The following is a 23090-nucleotide window of genomic DNA, read 5'->3' on the forward strand; positions in this document are numbered from 1 at the left end:
ATGAAAAATGTATAATCTGAACTAAAGATTTCTAGTTGGTCTGTTTTTTTTTTTTGTTTTTTTTTTTCAAAACTTAAAAGTGTTAATTGGCCTCAAAACTTAAGTGCAGTAAATTGCCTTGAAATTTGGAGTTTTTCATTTCTTACAGTGTAGTTGTGGTGGTTCATAATATGAGATGAGGTCTTGTATATACCCAGGAGTGAGTTACTGTATACGTTAACTGGAGAATTTTATTCTTTATTTTATTATTTTATTTAGAATTTAGTCTATGTGGAATTTAACTGAAAGACAGTGCAGTGCTGATAGGACTGGACTAATATGCTCAAATCTAGTTTTAGTGAGGATCCTGGCTGCAGCTTTTAAAGTTAGCTGAAGTTTATTTAATGAAGGCATGTACTGATTTTTCTGCATTGTGCAGGGATAAGGCATTTCTTAGCCTGGGAATGTTACAGAGGTGTAGAAAAGCTGTTCTAGTTACATTAGATAAGGGTTATTCCACTGAATAGGTGCCATTTGTGTCCCGAGGAAATTACAAGTAAAAATGTTCACACAAAAAAAAATCCTTTTTTTCTGACTATTTACATTGTAGATTCTCACTGAAGCATCAAAACTATGAATGAACACATGTGGAGTTTTATGTACTTAACAAAAAATGAGCTGAACCTCCACAGTCACCGGACCTGAACCCAATCCAGATGGTTTGGGGTGAGCTGGAGCACAGAGTGAAGAAGGCAAAGGAGCAACAAGTGCTAATAAACACCTCTGGGAACTCCTTCCTTCAAGACTGTTGGAAAACTTTTCATTTCAGGTGGACACCTCTTGAAGAAGCTCATTGAGAGAATGATGCCAAGAGTGTGCAAAGCAGTAATCAGAGCAAAGGGTGGATATTTTGAAGAAACTATAATATACATATATTTTTTTCAGTTATTTCACCTTTTTTTTGTTAAGTACATAAAACTCCACATGTGTTCATTCATACTTGTGATGCTTCAGTGAGAATCTATACTGTAAATAGTCATGAAAATAAAGAAAACGCATTGAAAAAGAGAAGGTGTGTCCAAACTTTTGGCCTGTATGTATATATATTCCCATACATTACATTTTTTATTTTAAATGTAACTAATTTTAAATAGTAATTAAATAGTAATTGACCAACATCACCTTTGTAGTGATGAGGGGACAGAAAGTGCCATCTACCCACCCAGAGGGAGCATGGCCAATTGGGGTCGTATTATCCTCGCTCGGACTCCGGCCGCTGATGGCGAGGTAGCATGATCCATGATACTTCAAACAAAAACTACAGATAATAAAACTAACTGTTGAAAGTGAAAGTGTGTAAAAAAAGACAGAGATAGGTCGCATCCATAAAATGTTCTTTATTTTTTTTCCCCCACAAAGAAATGTCTACAAAAGCATAAAATATAGACTTTAACAAAACAAAAAAAAATCACTTAAGTCCTTCGCTTGCTATGTACAACTCAGATGAGACGATTCAGGAGCTCGATTGAACTGGAACTTTCACCCACACACACTTACACACACACACACACACGTGCGCTAACACACACTCTCTCACAAAGTGCTACACCATGCTCCTGTTTCAAATGTCATAGTTCTTATTATTTATTATGAGCTTGAAGCTGCAGAAGAGCCGCCCAGGCAGTTCCAACTAAATCCTGGGATGGATTTTTAATTTCTGGACCTGGACTACGCACCCCAAGCTAAATGCATGATCATGCACACACATACGCACTCACACACACACACTCACACACATACACATACACATACCACACTTGGCAAATTCCCTGCTTACCCAGAATCCCCCCCCTCCACCCGAACCCCACCCTGCTACATGCTCCGGATGCTCTTTGCAGCATCGTGGCCTTGAGCCTGCTCGCCATTCAGCTTCACCTTAACCAAGCTATGGCACTTATAGAACTGAACAACAGAGAAAGAAGTCTTTCACGTTTTTACGCCTCACAGAATAAAAGATCCTGCTACAGATTCGCCGACATCGAGGTAATGGAGACAGTGTTTAATATCAGTAAAACTCTCACTGTGAACCTGCCCACAACCCTGATATAACCCTGACACAACCATGACATACAGAAGACTGTTATTACAAACTCATATCTAATCCAGTGACATAAGAAGTGCATGTTACCATGTGTTCGTTATGATGATACTATGATGGTACTGCACGGTTGTATCAGTGCTATAAGCAGGGGTTCAGAAAATGATGCAATGGATAAAAGTAGCACTGCATTGTTAAACCGGGAGCACAGCAGCTTCCTTTAAGAGCAAAAGGTGATCATTACAGTTAGTGTGAAGCTTCTGAGAGAAATTTGAGTTTAAATTGAAGTTTTTTTGAGTTTGAGTTTAACTAATTTAAGTTTTTTTAACCCAAGAACGCTAACGCTGGGTGACTTTCACACACAATTTTTGTTAATGTGATTTTCATTGTGCTTTCATTGAAGTCATTAATGTCACCTATGTTTTTTGAATTTAAAAATAAGGGAAACTGGGGCTTCCCCACACTGACCCTCCTCTGCGCTCTGCAAAACCAGCAAGCTGATTGGCTGTTTCTCCTGAAAGGAGGCATGCATTTAGATTATTTTTTAATCCGTCGTTAGTGATGAAGAGTAAGATATTTTATGGGTGTAATTTAATTTAATTATAATGTTAGTGTGTTTGTGTGTTTAAAACAGGTGCTCACATGTCTCAAGAATGGGTGGACCAAAGACAAAGCGGCATTACCAGCAGCTCTATTTAATATTTTTCTGTTAAGAATTACCTGATTTTCCAATAATTTTCTTCTTTTTTATAGGTTCATCCATGGTATCTTTTATATTTTTTATATTTTATGTGATGTTGTAAAATGAAAGAAGGGTTCCAAAACTTGTCATACAGTGTAAACCCAACGTTAGTGATGAAGATTGGTGATATTAATTTTAACGTTAGTGTTCTAGGGTTAAAAAAGGACCCCAGTTATGCCAGATTAACAAGATTTAAATCGATTTCCATCCTTTCATTCTTATCAAATGCTTAATTTTTATAAAAATTAGTTATAGAAGTGTTAGAAAATTGGGACTAAATCCATCTGGACCAGCATTACAGAAAAAAAGACCACATTTATTTGAAGAGGGCTTCAAATGCAACAAAAGCAAAAGTCAATAGTCAATAGTGAATTAACAGAAGGTTAATTTCTGATTAAATATTAGTTTACTGTAAAAATATGTATGTAAATAAATTTCAGTTTTGTTTTTTTCAAGAATTATAAATATTAGGAAAAAACTAATGGCAGATGTCCATTTAAAAAAATCAAAAGTTATATTTTGATATCAATGCACATATTTAGAAGATTTACAAAATTTGGAGAATTAAAAAAAAAATCGACATGTGCATAAAAACGTAAAAAGAACTGTTTAAAGTCATAGTGCACCCCTTTTTTAAAATGAAAAAAAAGAAAAAAAAAGTTTTTTTGGATGGAAATTACCATTTGAAAAAAATTGCTAAAAAAAAGAAAGAAATTACCATTTGATGTTTTTGCATATTAAGGATGAAATTGCTGAGTAAAATCCACTGTTAAATATATAAAAAAAACACTAATCTTGTTACATTTGTATTTGTGCATGTACCAACATCAGCCCTCAAACAAATCAAATGTTTGCTTTTTTTTAATTGTGCGCTTTGAGCATCGTACCAGGTGGTCTCAGACGGTTCCAGACGAGGGTTTTGTAGGTGTTTTAAGTTTTAAATATTTGGTGAAATTAGAGCATTTAATGGCATTGAATAAACGTTGACTAGTTTTGATTAACATAATGCAGCAGATTCATTTATCACTGTAATTTCATCTTTAGTATCTGTAGTAACTAATGTTTAATCTGTCGGGTCCATTTATGCATTATTCACTATGCATTATTAGGGTCTGTTTAAGTCCTTATAAGGGAAATTAAGTAACTGATTTAATTGAGAAAAAGGAAGAATTTTGTGAAGAAAGTCATTTAGAGTGGATGTTGTGTGAAATGGTTCAATTGAGAAAAATTATTAGCCACTTATTTTCACCTGATTTCTGAACAGTTGTGGTGAACGGATTTATGCAAATATTTTTCGGTTTACTGAAAAACAGAAATCTTATTATTATTTTTTTAATTGCATCATTTTTTAATACATTAATATTCTGCATGAGGCAGTAAATATTAGTAAAACAAAATGTGGTTTACCATTTTAAATAGATGATTTCACCTTAATCCACTCTTAATAACTTAATTTTTATTTTATTTTTACATTTTGTTGCTTAAAAACTGCTGGCATTCCTGTGTCTCATTATCATTCTGACGTATTCTGTGTGTGTGTGTGTGTGTGTGTGTGTGTATATATATATGTGTGTGCGCACAGATGTATGACAGTAGAATGAGCAGGGTAAGCTATGTTCAGTCCTACTGAACACATACCCGGAAACATTCACAATAAAAGTCCCCCCCCCTCCCATTCCCTCCCTCGCGTAGAATCACATGATCAAAAACACATTTTTTTTTTTCCATCGTCGTGAAACAGCATGCAAGGATAACTGAACAACAATAGGCTAGTAGTAATATAATAATAGTAATAATAATAATAATAATAATAATAATAATAATAATAATAATAATTCCAATAATAACCCAATACAAAATAAAATCTTACAATGCAAACATGACAGTAGGTTATGCATTAGGTTATTGCTAAAGTACCTAAACAGTGTTGACCCCCTTTTCCCGGCCTCGCTTCACAGTCTAAAACCACCGAAATAAAATAACAAAAATAAGCCAAAAAATAAAAAAACGACAAATCCTTCATATTCAGTGTAGCGTTTTTTTTTCGTCTTTCACTTGAAAACAGCTTGGGATAAGGGAGCTTATTCGGCTTATTCTCACAGTCTATAAATAATCTAACTTATACACAGAGATCCGTTTAATTGGAGGAGACGCATTAATAATAATATTAATAATAATACTTACAGTACTCTATCTTATCTTTTCTTTTTTAACCTCTCTCTCTCTTTCTCTCCCTAGCTAGTGCTTCTGAGACAGATCCATATCCATTATATACACACACACACACGCGGGGCTTTCGCAAAGCAAAGTAGTGGCTAATAATTTAGATTCGCAAATTCATTTCATCTCTTTTCTTTTGTACACACATATGCAAAAAAAAAATTAAATTAAATTAAAAAAAATAAAAAAAACTCACGCTCTCCCAGTTTCTCTCTTTCTCTCTCTCTCTCTCAAACACACGTGCCAAAGCCTTGTCTGGGTAGATCTGGTATCAGGTAATATTATTATAGAACATCCCCAACCCCTGCCCCGCCCCTAAACCCGCCCCTTCAAAAATGTTCAAAAAGTTTAACCCCTCTACTTCCTCTTTCAAAATAGGAGTCTCTTTCTATGTTCAAAGTAGGAAAGGTTGAAGTCCCTGAGACAGATGCGTTCAGGCCACATCTGAAAGTGATTGTCTTGAACTGGAAACGAAATAAAATAAAATCAAATAAAATCAAATAAAAGCAGAGAGCTCGCACGTCTTCTCGAACTTTTTACCATTAAAAAATAACTACACAAAAAAGAAAAGAAAACAGAAAAAAATTGATCAAACGTAACATCAAGGGAATGAGTACAAATAAGTGCTCATTTGCTAATTTCTTCGTAAGTGCTCTCGTATTCGTTAACGTAACTCCTAAAGTAATTTTGTCTCTGATTGCATGATACGCTCAAACGCTGAGTTTGGAGTTGGATCTGGGAAAGGATACTATGGCTTTGCGTCCTGGACAGATCATACTGTGGTAAATATAAAGCATGCGTTAACCAGTTTATCTAGTGTTCAGATAAACCCACAATTAATCTTAGAGTGGTATAGATATAGAATTGTTGAATAGTGAAATTGGATAGTGAAATCGCTAACATTTTTGAATATGGTGAATGAAATCATACCCTGAATTATGGTGCCATATCAACCACCCATAATTATTATACACAACACATCAGGGTGCTAATTTTTTTTACTCTTTTTAGCAAAAGAAAAATGGTGATGGCTCAGTCGCTATGCTGAACTTTTAAAACAGCAAAATCCAAGTGATGATTGTCGAGTGATTGCCAGTTTCTCTCTTGCCTAATAAGCCCCCAACAAATATCTAGCAGGTTTGACACCTGTACCAGTTAGTGACTGCTACAGCCAATATACAGAGTGTGGAGAATCGTTTTTAACCATATTTATTCAGATTTATTCTTATTTAGATTTTTTTACAAATTAACACAGGAAAACTTCAAATGAAAATTTAAATTTCTTGTGCATTGCCTTAGTTCTTGCACATATTTGCACAAGTTTTTTGAGAACAGTCAGGCTTGTTGTGGGTTTTTTCTGGTGTATTTTATGATGTAATTCGTGTTGCTGATATAATTGTTTCCTGGTAACATGACAAGCTTTTTGAGGCGTGAGCTAAAGTTGACGCACATGAGGGAACAGCATTTGCCTGAGAGAAACAAGGACAGGGATCGGATCTGCACTGCTCTCCTACACGAGTGCACAGTATTGGATAGTGTAGTGGATAACATTACACAACATCTTGGTATTGCAATAAATGTTGGGGAAGAAAAGAAAAAAGCAGGTTCAAACAGATTCAAATAAATAATACAAAGCTAAATGATTGTCTATCAGCTTGCGTTTACAGTTGCAACAAATATATTGCAAAGAAGTGATTCAAGTTGCGACTCAAGTCGTGCTGCATTGTGCTTGATTGCAAGTTCAGCTGCTGTTGGAGTTGGGAAGTTGGGAGCTACTTCACCTTAAAGTGGCTACGAGGTTATAGAGCTACACAACACCTGCATAAACCTTCATACATTTTTAGATTTTAGATTTTTAGAGATGATTACAACAAGCATTGGTTGATTGTTGTAACCTTTTATGACAACTGATTGTGAATGCCTTATTAATTTCATAATATCAGTCCTAAAAGGCTTGTGAAGGTGTTATGTAGGTAACATTATTAATACTTTTACTTAATAAAGTACACTGCTTAAAAAATAAAGGGAACACTTATGACTTATCACAGGAGAACACAACAAAAAAGCCCTATGTGGACGGGATTAGTTTCTCTGGGGGACGTGTGTAAAAATGATTTCACACTTCTACTCAGTGATAAAACTCCTGCATCCAGACTGCAGTTTAAAAAACAGGAGGACCAGTGAGTTTTTTTTTTTGCTTTCTCGGTCACATGACTTTAGGTGACATCAGGTTTTTCACCTGGAGCACGATAATGGTGTCTAAGTGCTCTAAAAGACACTGAAACAGAGAAGAGACACTGACTCTTATTTCAGTTTGGGGTGAAGACCAATTTGAACATTTTTTTTTAACAACTCAGAAGTACAGTTCACAACTACAAAGTGTGGGAGTTTGTATAGAAAGGAGTCTGTGAGCTGTGTCCAAACATGCGCCTAAACTGTAATTACGGTGCGCGGCAGTGGACAAATAGCTATTTTATTAAATGCAAGGAGACGAAATTTAGAGATGTGCATCTAGACAGGACTAAAATTACTGGAGGACCACAAAGTTCAGAGAAAAACAGTAGATAAGTCAAAATTCAGCCTGTAATTTTTAGAGTACGTCTGAGAAAAACACATACATGATTGTTCTGGACAGAAATAAAATTACAGAGGATAAAAAACCCCATAAAAGTGAAAGTTACCCCAGATCCCCCAGAGAAACTAATCCCATCTGGATTAGGCTAAAGTCAGTTTTGTCACTACTGGTAGAAATGATGGCACGTTCAAGACATCCAAAACCCTACATGCTATCATTAGAAGGTTTATGTGTTTCCCAATATCTCCCCGTCTTAAAATCACGGAGGAGAGATTTCAATTCTTTCAATGTTCACTGGGTAACATGTGATTTAAGCGTTCCCTTAATTTTTAAGCAGTATAATTCTTCAAATAGTAAAGTGATACTGATACTTCTGAACCAGACCAACTTTTACTGAGCTTCCTTGTGTGTTGGGATTTGACAGTTCATCTCTGTTTACAGACAAAGAAAAATTGAGGTTGAAGTAGCCGCTAGTTATTTTTGTGGCCTTCCCACTGAAACCCCGCCTACTCCACTATACTCTGATTGTTCAACAGCATTATTGCAGTGAACTGAATGACAGGACGGAACGAGATCAGCCGTATTCATTTTGCAAAATATATATATATATATCTCTGTATCTTCTCATGGAAAAAAAAAGAAAAACAAACAAAAAAAAGTTACCATTATCAATTCTCATGAAATTCTCAATTCTCTTAGAAAATCCTTTACATTTCCATAGTTTCTAAGGGTAACCTTTGTTTTACCGTCTGTACATATCTACATAGCCCAGACAAGGCTTTTTTAAACATACCAAAATGCAAAGAGTGCCCCCCCCCGCTCAGTATACTTTTACAATATTGTCTAAGCTTCACAAATTATGTACAGGTAAAACTACAAAACAGAACAGGAAAGAAAAAAAAAAAGGAAAAAGAAATGTACACGGACAAAACGCCAGCCTTTCCCGGGCCGCTGATTATAAATTATTGACTAAAATATAAACAAGAAGAAGATTTAATACTGGAATACTCTCCAAACTATGGAATTGCTATTTTATCGTCTTGGAAAAATCCAACCCTCGTCCCCTTTTCAATATCACAATATCGTATAAAACAAACGAAACAAACTTACCCCATTAAAAGACAGCTTAAAATGCTCTAAAGTCTGTACATTTCTGGTCAGTCCTGGAGCGCACCCTCTCTAACAGGTACGTATATACATTCTTTTGACTGAATCGGTGAAATCAGAGTGGGATTTTTTGACGGGCAGGACATTCCTGTAGAAGCGGTCGCTGTTCTCTTGCTGGACGGCGTCTCGGACGCTGGGACCGCGCGACTCGACCGCTGGCGCGCTGTCGACGTGAGCAGAGGTGTGTGTGTCTCTCCGTCTCCTCGGCCGCAGGAGCTGGCAGTCATTCCTGTCCTTTCGCGGAGAGAGGGTGTGTCCTGTAGGCGAGTGTGTGCGAGTGTGAGTGTGTCTGAGTGTGTACAGGGTGGCGGGGGATCACTTGGGCATGACGCCGGCAGCGTCAGGGTTGAAGAGTTCCTTATAGAGCGGAGGGAAGAGCACGTTGACCGTCTCAGGGTGTAACTGCTGGAAGGCCTGCAGCTCCTCCGTGTGCAGAGTGCACAGTGCAGCCAGTGTGGGGATCCGACCAATCAGCTGCAAGAAGAAGAGCAGGAGGGTAAAAATTAGAATTATGTGTTTTCTATTGGCCATTGTCTGAAGCGACAAAGCATTTTTGATTTTTTTTCACTGCTTTGACTATGATTTAAATACTTTAAACTTTAGTAGATCTAGGAGGATGTGTAAGGTGTGTCTTACTGTATGTTTAACTGTCATCAGTGTGTAGTCATTTCCCCCGGGTACGTTAAGTTTACATAAAGCGCATTTTTCAGACTATAAGGCGCACTTAAAATACTTGAATTCTAAAATCCTAATAATAATCCAGTGCACCGTATGTATGAATTCTACCAGTCAAGTATTAAGGACCAGTAAAGCTAAATGCAGCGCTAGCTCTTTTGCATTTCAGAGGTGATTGTAGCGTGCATGTTTAACATGTTAAAACAAGATACATGGGGCTAACCACTAGCGGGCTTACCAAAACACTCAGGGTTTCTCAGTCTAACGCTATCAGGCGGCATTTACGAGCGCTAACCGCAGCTGGCTAGCACTGCTATCTGTCTAGCGCTGCTAAATGGGGCTGGTTAGCACTGCTAACCTGGCTCATCCTTGGACAAAATATTGGAAATCTAAGCTGTAAATAAACATAAATGCTTTACCCGCCTGTATTAAGCTGTACTGTATTAAGCTAGAGGTACATTTAAAGTAAATGATTAAGTCGTCAATAAAGGATTTGTAGTAGTTTAGAAGTTAATTGAATTAAAGGAAGCAAGTAAATTAAATTAAAGCTATACAGGCACACATGCAGACTTATTTTATAAATAAAAATAGTGTTAAACAAACCCGAATATGTTTTATTTTCGTGTGCTGCTTTTCTTTCACACTGTGAAGCTCCAGCTCATCCCAAATCACCATCTCAGTTGATCAGGTTTAGATCAGGGGATTAATGTGGAGGAATAACACTTTTTTACTGTTTACTATATAATTCTATATGTGTCCCTTACTATGTGTCTTCATGTCTTTAATATTGTCTATACAATATTTGTATATACAATGTAGAAAATATATTAAATAAAGAAATGAATGAGTTGAGGTTTGCCCAACTTGACTTGTACTATATATTGTATGATAAGTCAATATTGTAATCATCATGCGAGGCATTATCTTTATGTATTGAAGTCGTGATGCTTTAATACATTATATGAACATCCTCTCTTAACCTGTTATTTTAATTTGTCAGAAACAGTAATGGTGTTCCGGGGTCATTTTGACCCGGTGCATGTTTAATTATGCAAAAGATGCCTGAACAAAAATAAAATCCTTACAACTAGTGTAAATATTTTTTTACTAACTCCATTACTAATTATTTAATTAATATTTAGTGCAGTGGTGTTCCTTACCTCTAACAGTTAATGATTTAATTAAGATAATTGACTCGTTTTTCATTAAAAAAAATTACATGTTTAAACTTTTTTAATGTTAAACTACTTTATTAAGTGAAAGACCAACTTATAAAAAACAACAGTTTTACATAATATTGAAACGTAACATTGCAATGTTGTTTTAGTTTTTGTATTTTTTGCAAATATGTAAGATTAACCGTTTTCATATTATATGTTGATTAAAGTAATTAAGCCAAGCAGAAGAAGTTTCATACTGAAAAAAAATACTTTTAACTATTTTTCCTAGATCTTCAAATTGACCCGGGACATAACATGAGGTGTTAATGAAATGCAGTCCTACCTTAGCCAGTGCATCCTCATCCATGTGGTTCTTCTGCATAATGTGCTGGAGAGCAAAATATATCTTCTCCTGGAGCTTCTGTACTTTTCTAGGTTCCATCAGCCAGGGCCGATCTGGATATAAAAACACAGCATAACAGTTAGCTAGCTGCTATTCCTCTTTCAGGCTAGAGTTTCTTCATTTCTACTGAACTTTAGCAACTAGAACTAGAATTAAGCCTAAAAATAACTTTATTTAGATGATAGATTGTCCCAGTACAAAACAGTAATATATTGGTAAGATAATGTAGCAGCATAACAATTCCATTGCACCATTTTAAACAAATGTAATTGTTAACCCATTATTCCTGTGTTGTGGTTACTGTCACACATTTAGCCGTTCTCTCTCGTCTTGTGTTTCCTTTTCTGTTCCTTCTGTTTCTTTTTTGTTTTCTTCCCCATGTGCTCTTAAAGCACATGGCCCTGTGTTATAGTCCTGCCCTAGCTATTAGTGTTGTCACATTGTGTCTTGTTCATAACCCCGCCCCCTTGTTTCCTGGCCCAGGTGTTCCTCACCCTCCTTTTTTATATAAGCCCCTTTGTTTCAGAGTTCCTCGGGGACTCTTTTGTGTGCTTAGTATGCATTTCAGGTTTGTACTGACTGGTTTTCTGCCCTTTTTCTTTTTCTTTTCTGAGTTAAACATGCTAAGCTGACCTCAAAACTCAAATCAGCAGCTTCTCAGAACCTCCGGCATGAAGAGCTAACCTGTGGAGATGAGCACAGCAGCGGAGAACAGGGCGATCTCCTCCTCCGTCAGCTGCAGAGAGCACAGGCTCTTCGCGAAGTCGAACACTGCGCTAACGAGATCGTCACAGCCTGCAGGACACGGGGGAAAAGAGACACGTCTTAGAGAAAGCTTTAATATAATAATTCAACTTTTATATTAATATAATATAAAAAATGAAGAAGTTTATTCAAGTGTACTGTTAGTATACTTCTGTTTAAATTAGACATCTGTCAGATTTTATTATAAAAAATATTATTTTGTAACAGGCTTCATTCATGTTATAATCCTTAACCACATACGTATACACATACATATCCTGAGTATTTCTTGCTTATTTTTATTTTTATGTAGTCTAACAGTAGAACAATCTAATTAAAGAAGAGTTAAAAAGACCTATATCTAAAACTAGTAGTATTGGAAGTATTTTTAAAAGCTCACTTAAAAGACTTATAAGAAATGATTTAAGTATAAAAACACTAGACTAGTAGTTTACAGAGAGTACACCTTAAAGTGTATTTTAAAAAGATAAAAACTGAATTAGAGGAATAGAACAGTACACTCATAAGTTCACTTTTAGAATAGTTTAAAATGTACCTGAACTACATCATTTAACTTAGATGTAAATTACTATTTTACATCTAAGTTATATTTTTGCTCATATTAGTAAACTAGCTGTGTACTACTTGTACACTCAAAACTTATACTTAAAAGTATACTTCTATATACTAAAATTGGGAGAATTCACAAGAAGTATTACAATAGTACACTTACTACATAATATATACATACATATTTCTCTTTGCTATTTGGGCTAATTAGCCTGATTAGTAAAAAAGAAAAGAATGATCTTTTTATATTATGTAGTTTCTGAGAAAAATGGTGTCCACATATGAGGACTTTAGTTTTATATTTCGATAGAACACAATAAAGTTGCGATTAATAATGATGTGCAAAATATTTATTTTGTGCCTGAACACAGCAAAACAAAAGTAGCAATAACAATTATGCCCCTTTGAGCAATACGCCTTATTTAAAGTTCTGCTTTAACATGAAGACATAACAGTAAAAAAGTCAAAAACATTAATATTCACTGCATTTACTGTTTATTTAAATTCCTGACAAAATCAAAATGGCAAGGTGTTAATATCTTCTGCCACCACTAGGTGACAGTATAATGGCCTCATAAAAGGACACCAGGCCTTAGTGTTATGATCTAGACAACCCAGAATGTGATGTCCACATATGTGGATGCCAGGACCTCGGGAGTTAAGTTTACTTAATAAAATGAACTGTCTTTTTGTTCGTAAGGGATGACACAGCTGAAGAAATGCTAATGCTGCTAATAAAGAATGTCTGAAAGGAGAAACAGGAAGTGAAGCTGTCGTACCGAGTGCTTTAAACATCTGCATGCCTCCGTATTTCCCCTCGAACAGAACCGTGTTGTTGAGGGGGTTAAACGCCCGGCACATCCGGACCAGCACCACCTCCAGACAACCTGAGAGAGTTAAAAAACAAATATTAACAAATACTGTATAAAAAACACTGTTATACTGAATTACCTGTGTTACCTGTATTGTTATAAAACAATAAAAAACACAAGAATTTGGAAATAAGTATTTAAGTAGTATATTGAATTACATTAAACTAAAAGTTTAATTCATGGCAGTCTATTTATTTTAAATACACCATATTGTACTTTTTAAAAAGTGTGATCAAAGTTTAGTTTTAAATATTTGATGAAAGCATAATATTAATAAAGTACTTTTCATATATGTTAAGTAAATACATACATATATAAATCTGTTAGTATATTTACAGTATACTTAGACATTTCTCAATATATTTTAAATACAATTAGAAATATATATATATATATATATTTTACAAGGGTTTTCCATCAGTCATTATTAACATTTCTGAACTTTATTCTTTTAACAATAGTAACATATTAAACAACTAAACTAAACCACTTTCTATATTATTTTATTAGATATGATAAAAATTTAAAAAGTCATTGTCACTGTTAATCTGTCTATTTATGTGTTTATTAAGTGCTTATTAATGTTTTTTTTTAAGTATTTACAACTTAATTTATAACCATTAATAAACTCCTTTATAAACTATTATAAACCCTTTATAAAGGACTCTTATTTTGGAGTGGTAATGATCAGAGATAAGGATGATCTGACCTGATTTGAGCAGCAGTATCTGGTCGTTCTGACAGAGCTCCATGAATCCGGTGATGCGCTTGGCGAACTCCACCACGTACTGAATGGCGTGAGTTATCTGGATTGCACACTGCTGCCACAGCACCTCCCTCGACTGAAACACACACACACGCACACACACACACACACACACACACACACACACACTGTAAATATATATACGGATATATGGAAAAAATAGGGTACCACTTTTAAATTATGAGTTTTTTTATTTGACCAAATATATATATATATAATATATACATGATGGAATATAATCAAGAGGAAGATGGATGATCACAAGCCATCAAACCAAACTGAACTACTTGATTTTTTGCACCAGGAGAAAAGCAGCATAAAGTTATCCAAAAGCAGTGTGTAAGACTGGTGGAGGAGAACATGATACCAAGATGCATGTTTAAAACTGTGATTTAAAAACAGGGTTATTCCACAAAATATTGATTTCTGAACTCTTAAAACTTTATAAATATAAACTTGTTTTCTTTGTATTATTTGAGGTCTGAAAGCTCTGCATCTTTTTTGTTATTTCAGCCATTTCTCATTTTGCTGCAAATAAATGCTCTAAATTACAATATTTTTAATTGGAATTTGGGAGAAATGCAGGCAATGCTAATTCTGCTCCAGCAGTGCTAGCTGGCATTAGAAGCAGATTACAGATGGAAAATACTCACCTCTGAACTGTGAAAAAAAAAGCTTGCGTGGGGAAATAGCGGTTTGCGGCTAATGCTAATGCTACTCCAGTCTTGGTGCTGGAGAACTAAACTGAAACTCCTTTATTAAGCTGTACTTTATAGTAGAGAGGCTTTACTGCTCCCTAATACCTGACTTTTGGAAAAATTAAAGCATTTTAAGTGGGAATTATAGTGCGAAAAATTTAAGTAAGTAAATATGTCTGTTTTGAGAATTACTATTCTTTTACACCGGCAAATTTTAGCTTAAAAAAAGCTTAAAACTGTTCCACAGGGCTATTTTTTTTTATTTTTACAGGAAATTTAGGAGTGAATGTGCTGTGAGTGTGTGTAAGTGAGTGTGTGTAACTGAGTGTGTGAACCACAGCACACAGAAAAACGCAGCGAAAAAAAAAATAGAAAAAATTAAGAGTTTGTGAAGTTTTCCATTTATGATTCATCTGAACAGCGAATAGAAAAACTATAGAATCAGCAAATTGCTTTGTGCGCTCGGCAATTCTCCTCATACGCCAGAAATCTTCAGACACTCTGTTTCAAAGCACTGCTCAGTAATTACCCATAATCCATTTGACACAGGGAAATGAGGAGGGCTTCTGATGTGTCTGATCCTCCACCCCTCTTTCAGCTTTGAGTGCTTTATTAAATCCACCAGTCTCTCCCTCGCTTTCTTTTTCACTGAGTTTCACTAACGCTCCTGCTCTCTCCTTCTTCTCTTCTCACATTTTTCTCCATCTGTCTCTTTTTCTTTATTTTTTCACTCGTTTCTGTCTCTATATGTGTATCAGAGCAGATTCTGGTTGTAAATGTTTCTTTATTTCTTTATCTTTTATTATTATTATTCATGTTTAGATGTTCTAAAAAAGGGATGGACTTTATAACACTGTAAGTTAGATTAGATCATATTTGGGAGTTAAAGTTCATATTGTAATGGCTTATTATAGGACTCCTCGATTTAAGAAAAACGGCAAAGGATTTGTATCAACAATGTTTCTGACTCAAAATCACATATATGTAATTAGTAAAGTAAAGTAATTAGTATTGATAAAACTGACACATTTCATGGAGGACAGAGAATTAAAACATTTAACACCACTGACTGGATACCCCTCTTCAAAGTGCATCTATCAGTCTGTACAGTGAATATCCATTAGCACAGCAACACAGCTTAGAGTGCTTTATTAAATCCACCAGTCTCTCCCTCGCTTTCTTTTTCACTGAGTTTCACTAACGCTCCTGCTCTCTCCTTCTTTCTTCTCTTATTTTTCTCCATCTGTCTCTTTTTCTTTCTTTTTTTCACTCGTTTCTGTCTCTGTATGTGTATCAGAGCAGATTCTGGTTGTAGGATAAGAAGAGTTTTGTTTATGTCTGAGATACAAAAACTTCTAAACATACAGCTAATCTTAGGTTTCTTTATTTCTTTATCTTTTATTAGAACTAAGATTAATGTTAGATGGTCGAAAAAAGGCTGAAAACGCTTTTGGGAAACTGGGCCCATTTATTAATTATTACTAGTGTTTATAGTCCTTTTCATTCTTCCCGTCTCTCATCTTTTTTCTGTTGTTTTCTCTTGCTGTGTATCAGAGCTGATTCTCTATTAAAGCTTCTAACATGCAGCTAATCTCTATATTTCTTCCTCTATTTTTATACAAACAAATAAACACCACTGTAGATCAGATATCACTGGGGGATGGCCTTTATAACACTTTAAGTTCATCCTGAGAGCCGATTAGATCATACTCGGGAGCTAAAGTTAATATTGTAATAGTAATTTCTCATTGTAGGACTCCTCGATTAAAGGAAACACGGCAAAGGATTTGTATCAACTTGACTGTTTCTGACTCAAAATCGCATATTTGTATTAGTATTAGTAAAACTGACACATCTCATGGAGGACAGAGAATTAAAACATTTAACACCACTGACTGGATACCCCTCTTCAAAGTGCATCTATCAGTCTGTACAGTGAATATCCATTAGCACAGCAACACAGCTTAGAGTGCTTTATTAAATCCACCAGTCTCTCCCTTGCTTTCTTTTTCACTGAGTTTCACTAACGCTCCTGCTCTCTCCTTCTTTCTTCTCTTATTTTTCTCCATCTGTCTCTTTTTCTTTATTTTTTTTCACTCGTTTCTGTCTCTATATGTATATCAGAGCAGATTCTGGTTGTAGGATAAGAAGAGTTTTGTTTATGTCTGAGATATAAGAACTCTTAAACATACAGCTAATCTCATGTTTCTTCATTTCTTTGTCTTTTATTATTATTATTGGTAAGATGTGAGCTTCCCAAAAGGTTCTTAGAACTAAGATTAATGTTAGATGGTCGAAAAAAGGGTGAAAAGGCTTTTGGGAAACTGGGCCCATTTATTAATTATTACTAGTGTTTCTAGTCCTTTTCATTTTTCCCGTCTCTCATCTTTCTCCTGTTGTTTTCTCTCGCTGTGTATCAGAGCTGATTCTCTATTAAAGCTTCTAACATGCAGCTAATCTCTAGATTTCTTCCTCTTCCTTTATACAGACACATAAACACCACTGTAGATCAGATATCACTGGGGAATGGACTCTATGACACTATTAGCTCATCCTGAGAGCCAATTAGATCATATTTGGGAGCCAAAGTTTATATTCTAATAGTAATTGCTCATTGTAGGACTCCTCGATTAAAAGGAAACTGCAGTTAAATTTCCAACAGCTAGATGGAACTGCTGAGCTGGAGCTAAAATGGTAGATGCTCTTTAACAGCCTTTAATAATAGGAGTTGTCTCAACTTGACTGTTTCTAACTCAAAATCACATATTTGTATTAGTATTAGTAAAACGTAAAAAAGATACATCTTGTGGAGAAAAGATAATAAAAACACTTAACATCAGTGACTGGATACCCCTCTTCAAAGTGCATCGATCAGCCTGTACAATAAGCATTTATTTGCACAGCAACACCCCATGTAAAAAAGAAGTATATATTTAAATTATGCTGAATTAGGTCTGTACTTAAGTTATGTTATTTTGGAACCACTAATTTGTACCTACTAAAAATGATATACATTTTCACTGAATATAAACTGAGTATATTAATCGTATGTTATTTTCACAATCACCACCAGACACACCAAACAGCAAATTTAGATTTAGAGAGCACATTTAACCACTTACAAAAAGTAGAGAAGCAGTAAAAAAAAAACTAAAGAACGCAGATTCAAAATAATGTTTTGAGTTTTTAGTTCGGGATAAGGATTGCTAAAAATAGCATTACACAGGACCCAATCATCTCTTTTTCCCAGGAAACTCTGCAAATACTGTAATTTATCTTAATTATAATTACTACTACAGTATATTGACTTACTACTGTTACAGCACACTCTTTTCATCCATGTCCATTTAAAGAGATATACTATTTTAAATGAAACAGAGCATTTCCTGTTTTGTTCTCTCCTAACTGAAACCTCACCTTGCTTTGGTACATCTTGACCTCCTCGTACGAGTGCGTCTGCCAGGCAAGCTGCTGAAGCTCCTCGGCTGTGTACTGACACGTCTCCAGGTGGGACTTAATGATGTTCTGCGCGATGCGATCTGCAGAAAAAGAGAGAATATTTAGTTTTCCTTTATTTAAATAAACAAATAAAATAAAATAAAAAGACGCTCGGAAGAAAACGCAGCGACTCGGTTCTGATACATCAGCTCACAGATGCAGCCTTGTGCTGATCCACATCACCCTAGGAGTGATGAGGGGAAAGAGTAGAGCGCCATCTACTGTACCCACCCAGAGAGAGCAAGACTCCGGCAGCTGATGGCAAGCTGCATGAACCGGATTTAAACCAGTAATCTCTTAAACATAGTGGCAGCGCCTTACCACTTGGAGCCCTGGCCAATGACAAATACATTATTTAGATACCTTGTTCAAAATCCATCCTTTGTCAGTTTTTTTGAGTGAAAATAAAACTAAAAAAAAAAAGAATCTGTAACAGGCCAGGCTCTCCTGATGGACTGTTTTGGAAAATGGTTAATAAGCACAGTGCACGTTGCATTATAGCTGTCAGTCATGCCTCTCTCAATACAACAATAACCAATTAATAAATAAATAATGAGTGTGTGTGGTAATAACCGTGACAGTAATCACAGTGCACGCTGATTCCTGAAGCTGAAGTAACAAGCTAATGTAGGATATCATATTAACTTGAAACCCCAAATCTCCATAGAACTCATGAGTGGATTAACATGAGATATTGAGGGCTATGACTAGCGTGGAAAACAGAAAAAGTCTAAGATGGACTTTGTTAAGCTAAGTTGGAAATGTTAATATTGAGAATACTGTAGACAGAGGTTCGACTAATACAAAAACATTGCAATAATACTTTTAATTTGGTTAACTGACAACGTAGGCTGACTTAATATCGCATAATGTAGCTAACAAAGAAAAAGCATTATATACAGCTCTGGAAAAAAAATAAAATACCATTTTAGTTTCTGAAGTTTTTCTGATTTTGCTATTTAAAGGTTTATGTTTGAGTAAAATGCACATTGTTGTTTTATTCTATAAACTACAGACAACATTTCTACCAAATTCCAAATGAGAGTATTATCATTTAATTATTATTATTATTATTATTATTATTATTATTATTATTATTATTATTATTATTATTATTATTATTATTATTATTATTATCATCTAAGATGAAGAGCTTTCAGACCTCAAATAATGCAAAGAAAACAAGTTCATATTCATAAGGTTTTAAGAGTTCAGAAATCAATATTTGGTGAAATAACCCTGGTTGGTTTTTAATCACAGTTTAAGTCATGCATCTTGGCATCATGTTCTCCTCCACCAGTCTTACACACTGCTTTTGAATAACTTTACGCTGCTTTACTCCTGGTGCAAAAATTCAAGCAGTTGAGTTTGGTGGTTTGATGGCTTGTGATCATCCATCTTCCTCTTAATTATATTCCAGGGGTTTTAAACTCATCACTTTTAAGTGCGCTCTAATTTGTTTCACAGAGCTGTATTTTTCTCAGGCTTGAACTTGCAAAATTATTACACATCTGCCTCAAATTGTATCGCTATCTGTAATAGATTTGCATATGAGGATTCTGCATGAACTGTATATCACACTGCTAAATAAAAACAATAAACTTAATATAACTGTGCTTATAATCTTCTATTCTGTGATTCTTACAAAACATGCATACAAAAAAAACTGATCAAAACTGAACATTTAATACAGAGCAAATACTAAAGGTAAAACTAAACAATTTAACTGATTTAAACTAATTTCAGCAGCATTTCATCACTTTCTTAACTAATTTCTTTTTTGAGCAAAATACAGTAAGATTTTTTTTTTTTACTCTTGGTAAACTACCATTTTTTAAAGCTTATTCTTTAAATATGTGCTTATTTTAATAATAATTGTCAACACAACTTTGAGAGACCCAATTTTAACCCAATTTAGCTGAGCCATCTCATTAGCATTTCTTGAAATTTTCCAAACAATAGCGGACAAGCGTATAACACCACCGATACGTGTGAAGTCAGACTCCGCCTTTTTTATAAACTTTTTTACCTTTTCACTACATTACATCACTCTCTTCACTACATTACATCACTCTCTTCACTACATTACATTACTAAGCAGCATTACAGCACATTTTGAGGAAAGCGACACATCCCCAGCTCTGATAGAGCAGCTAACAGATGCCTGTGCCCACCAGCATTACCCAATTACAACTACAATCACAGTGGGAGTAATGAGGGAAGAGAGAGCGCCATCTAGCCACACAGAGAGAGCATAGCCAATTGTGCTCTCTCTCTGACTCTGGCTGCTGATGGCTACTGAAGTATTATATATATGACCTGTGACATTTTATTTGGATAATGATGGATTGCTACATACCCAGCTCCCCCATGGAGACCCCGGGTGCCAGCTGGCTGTCCTGGTACGAGCTGTAGGGGAAGAGGTTGGGCACGGGCGTCAGGTCGTAGATCGGCTCCTGCTTGATCTGCTTCATGCCGGCCATGTCCAGGCCGGACTGGTCCGGGCTGGGCTGGGTGGAGTCCATGCCGTAGTAGCCGGGCGGGGCTCCGTTGGCCTGGCCCTTGGGCATGTCTATGAGGTGGCCATTGGCGTAGGCGCTGCCGAGGTCATGCCCGAGGCTGCCCAGGCCGGACGACAGGCCGGTGGAGTAGACCCGGGCCAGGGCCTCGGCCTCGCCCGTCTGCTGCTGCTGCCGCTGCTCCTGCAGGCGCTGCTGGTGCTTCTGCACCTCGGCGTACAGCGAGTCCCGCTGCTTCTTAGACATACGGCCGAACTTCACCGCTGCAGGACACAAAGTTAAAACCTTAACAAGCAGACATTTTAATCACATTTCAGCCTGGTTACACGCTAATATCTTTAGGATATCTATTTAAGAATTACATAAAAAGGTTCCATATTTGACAAGAAATTTTACTAAAAATGTTTAATAGAAAATATTTTGCAACTTTGAAGTAAATCTGCAAACTGTTAAAATATAATGAATACAATTGGCTCTTTCCTGTATTGAATTTTAAATTCAATATTTTCCAGAATACACATCAAACATTTTATGTCATCCAAACCTTTTGTTTTATTAAGTTTGTCTAGTTTCAATGTTTATTTTTAATTATGCAGAATTTGGGTTAATTCATGTTACTGATCTGGAATTATTAAGTGGAGTAGAGAAAAAAACAGGCAGTTTTTTTAAGTATCCTGTAGGAGAGTCCTCAAAGCCCTCAAAGTATTCAGAATAACTTATTTTACTGCAGAGAAAAGGGGATTTGTATTATCTACACTTAAGGCCTGTTAAGATATAGAGAACATTATAGATTTACTTAAGCTTTATTTTCCCTGAAAATGTGGTTTACCATGGCTTGCATACTTAATCGAATGATGATTATAATGATTATCAATATTCATTGCAATACTAATTAGCAATACTAATTAGTCTTAAGGCTAAAATGGGCTCATTACCTGTAAAAAAAAATATTCACAAAGGCAATTCCAAATACTAATTAAGATTTCCAGTCTGCAATAGTTGGCAGTTGTGTGGAACCTAACTGGCAACACTTTAAAATAATAATCCTGTATAATGGGCTTTTTCTTTATTATATAATTCAGTGTTTCTAAAGTGTGATTGTAAAGTTTTTACAAGTATATCTTAAAGTGGGTTTATAAATTAAAACAAAAAAAACCAATTATTGCATTTATGTACAAATACTTTAAAAGTGCTTTAAAATGGCTATTTAAACACTTTACTCCATTAGTTAATTTACTGAATTTATTAATAACAAATAGCATTACAGATACAAATGTAAAATAAAAAATAATTATTATAATAATAAATAGCAATAATGATTACAGCTGTAATTGGTATATGTATATATAATATATCTGTATCAGTTCTCACCATCGCGGGACATTCCCAGAGCGAGGCATTTCTGCAGTCTGCAGTGCTGGCAGCGGTTCCGGTTGGTTCTGTCGATCAGACAGTTGCGCTGGCGAGGGCAGGAGTAGGAGGCGTTGTTCTGTTGACTCCTCCTGAAGAAACCCTGCAGCAGGATACAGAACAAAATTATAATAACTATTATAATTATATATAATTAATATAAATAAAGGAATAGAAAAAAATGACTCCAAAAAAATATTATGCTGACAAAACTAAAAATTAAAAATATATATATATATTTTTTGCTTAAGTAAAGTTCATTTAAAAAATATATTTTGACAAAATGAATACAATTCCCAAGAAAACAGTTAACATTGCTATTTTTAAAACATATATATATAAAAAAAAGTGTCTTGTCCTTGTCCTGTCCCCTGTCAGTCCCCATGTCTTGAGTGCTCCCTCCTGTGTTCATTTGTAGCCCCGCCCCCTTCATTACTATCCCCAGGTGTTTCCTGTTTCCTATTCTCCCATGTGTTTTTAAGCCCCTGTGTTTTCAGTGTTAGGTTTCTGGTCCTTAGTTTTATTTATTTATTTTTTGTTAGTTTATTCAGTTTGTTTATTAATTTTTAAGTGTTTATTTTAGTAGTCCTTTCTGTTCATGTAGTTTAGATTTGGTTTGTTAGTTTTCTTGTTAGTAAATTACCCTGCATTTCCCTGATATCAAGTTTATTTTGACAAAATTTTAAGAAAATCGAAAATCTGTATAATAATTTTCAAATTTCATTCATATCTATGAACGGCCCTACAGAAAAAACAAACATTTATTCAGGCCACAGTGGTACAAAGAGAAAGCAAGGCCAGTTGTGTGTTCTGATCCTTAAAAAGTCTTAAAAAATGCCAAAAACTAACACTAACCTTACACCCCTCACACGTGATGACCCCGTAATGGATCCCTGAGGATTTGTCTCCGCAGATTTTGCATGGTATAACTTCAATTTGGGCTGCAGAGAGAAACAGAGAGAGAGAGCATTAGAGAACGGGTTAATGCACCTGT

General features: G+C 35.3%; 1 protein-coding gene across 1 annotated transcript in view; it reads right to left on the reverse strand.

Moving 5' to 3' along the window:
* Nucleotides 1–1356: 1356 nt before the first annotated feature.
* The window catches only part of rorb (RAR-related orphan receptor B), a 58735-nt gene continuing 37001 nt past the window's right edge, over nt 1357–23090 (reverse strand). The window contains exons 2-10 of the mRNA XM_022668256.2: nt 22952–23037; nt 22058–22199; nt 20527–20949; nt 18087–18208; nt 13915–14047; nt 13113–13220; nt 11704–11814; nt 10960–11072; nt 1357–9255 (exon numbers count right to left, since the gene is read on the reverse strand). Of these exons, the coding sequence (XP_022523977.2) occupies nt 9097–9255; nt 10960–11072; nt 11704–11814; nt 13113–13220; nt 13915–14047; nt 18087–18208; nt 20527–20949; nt 22058–22199; nt 22952–23037 (1397 nt within the window). The 3' untranslated portion in view covers nt 1357–9096. The remainder of the gene's footprint in view (nt 9256–10959; nt 11073–11703; nt 11815–13112; nt 13221–13914; nt 14048–18086; nt 18209–20526; nt 20950–22057; nt 22200–22951; nt 23038–23090) is intronic.

This window comes from Astyanax mexicanus, chromosome 22 (genome assembly GCF_023375975.1).
Source record: "Astyanax mexicanus isolate ESR-SI-001 chromosome 22, AstMex3_surface, whole genome shotgun sequence".
Lineage (NCBI taxonomy): Eukaryota > Metazoa > Chordata > Actinopteri > Characiformes > Acestrorhamphidae > Astyanax > Astyanax mexicanus.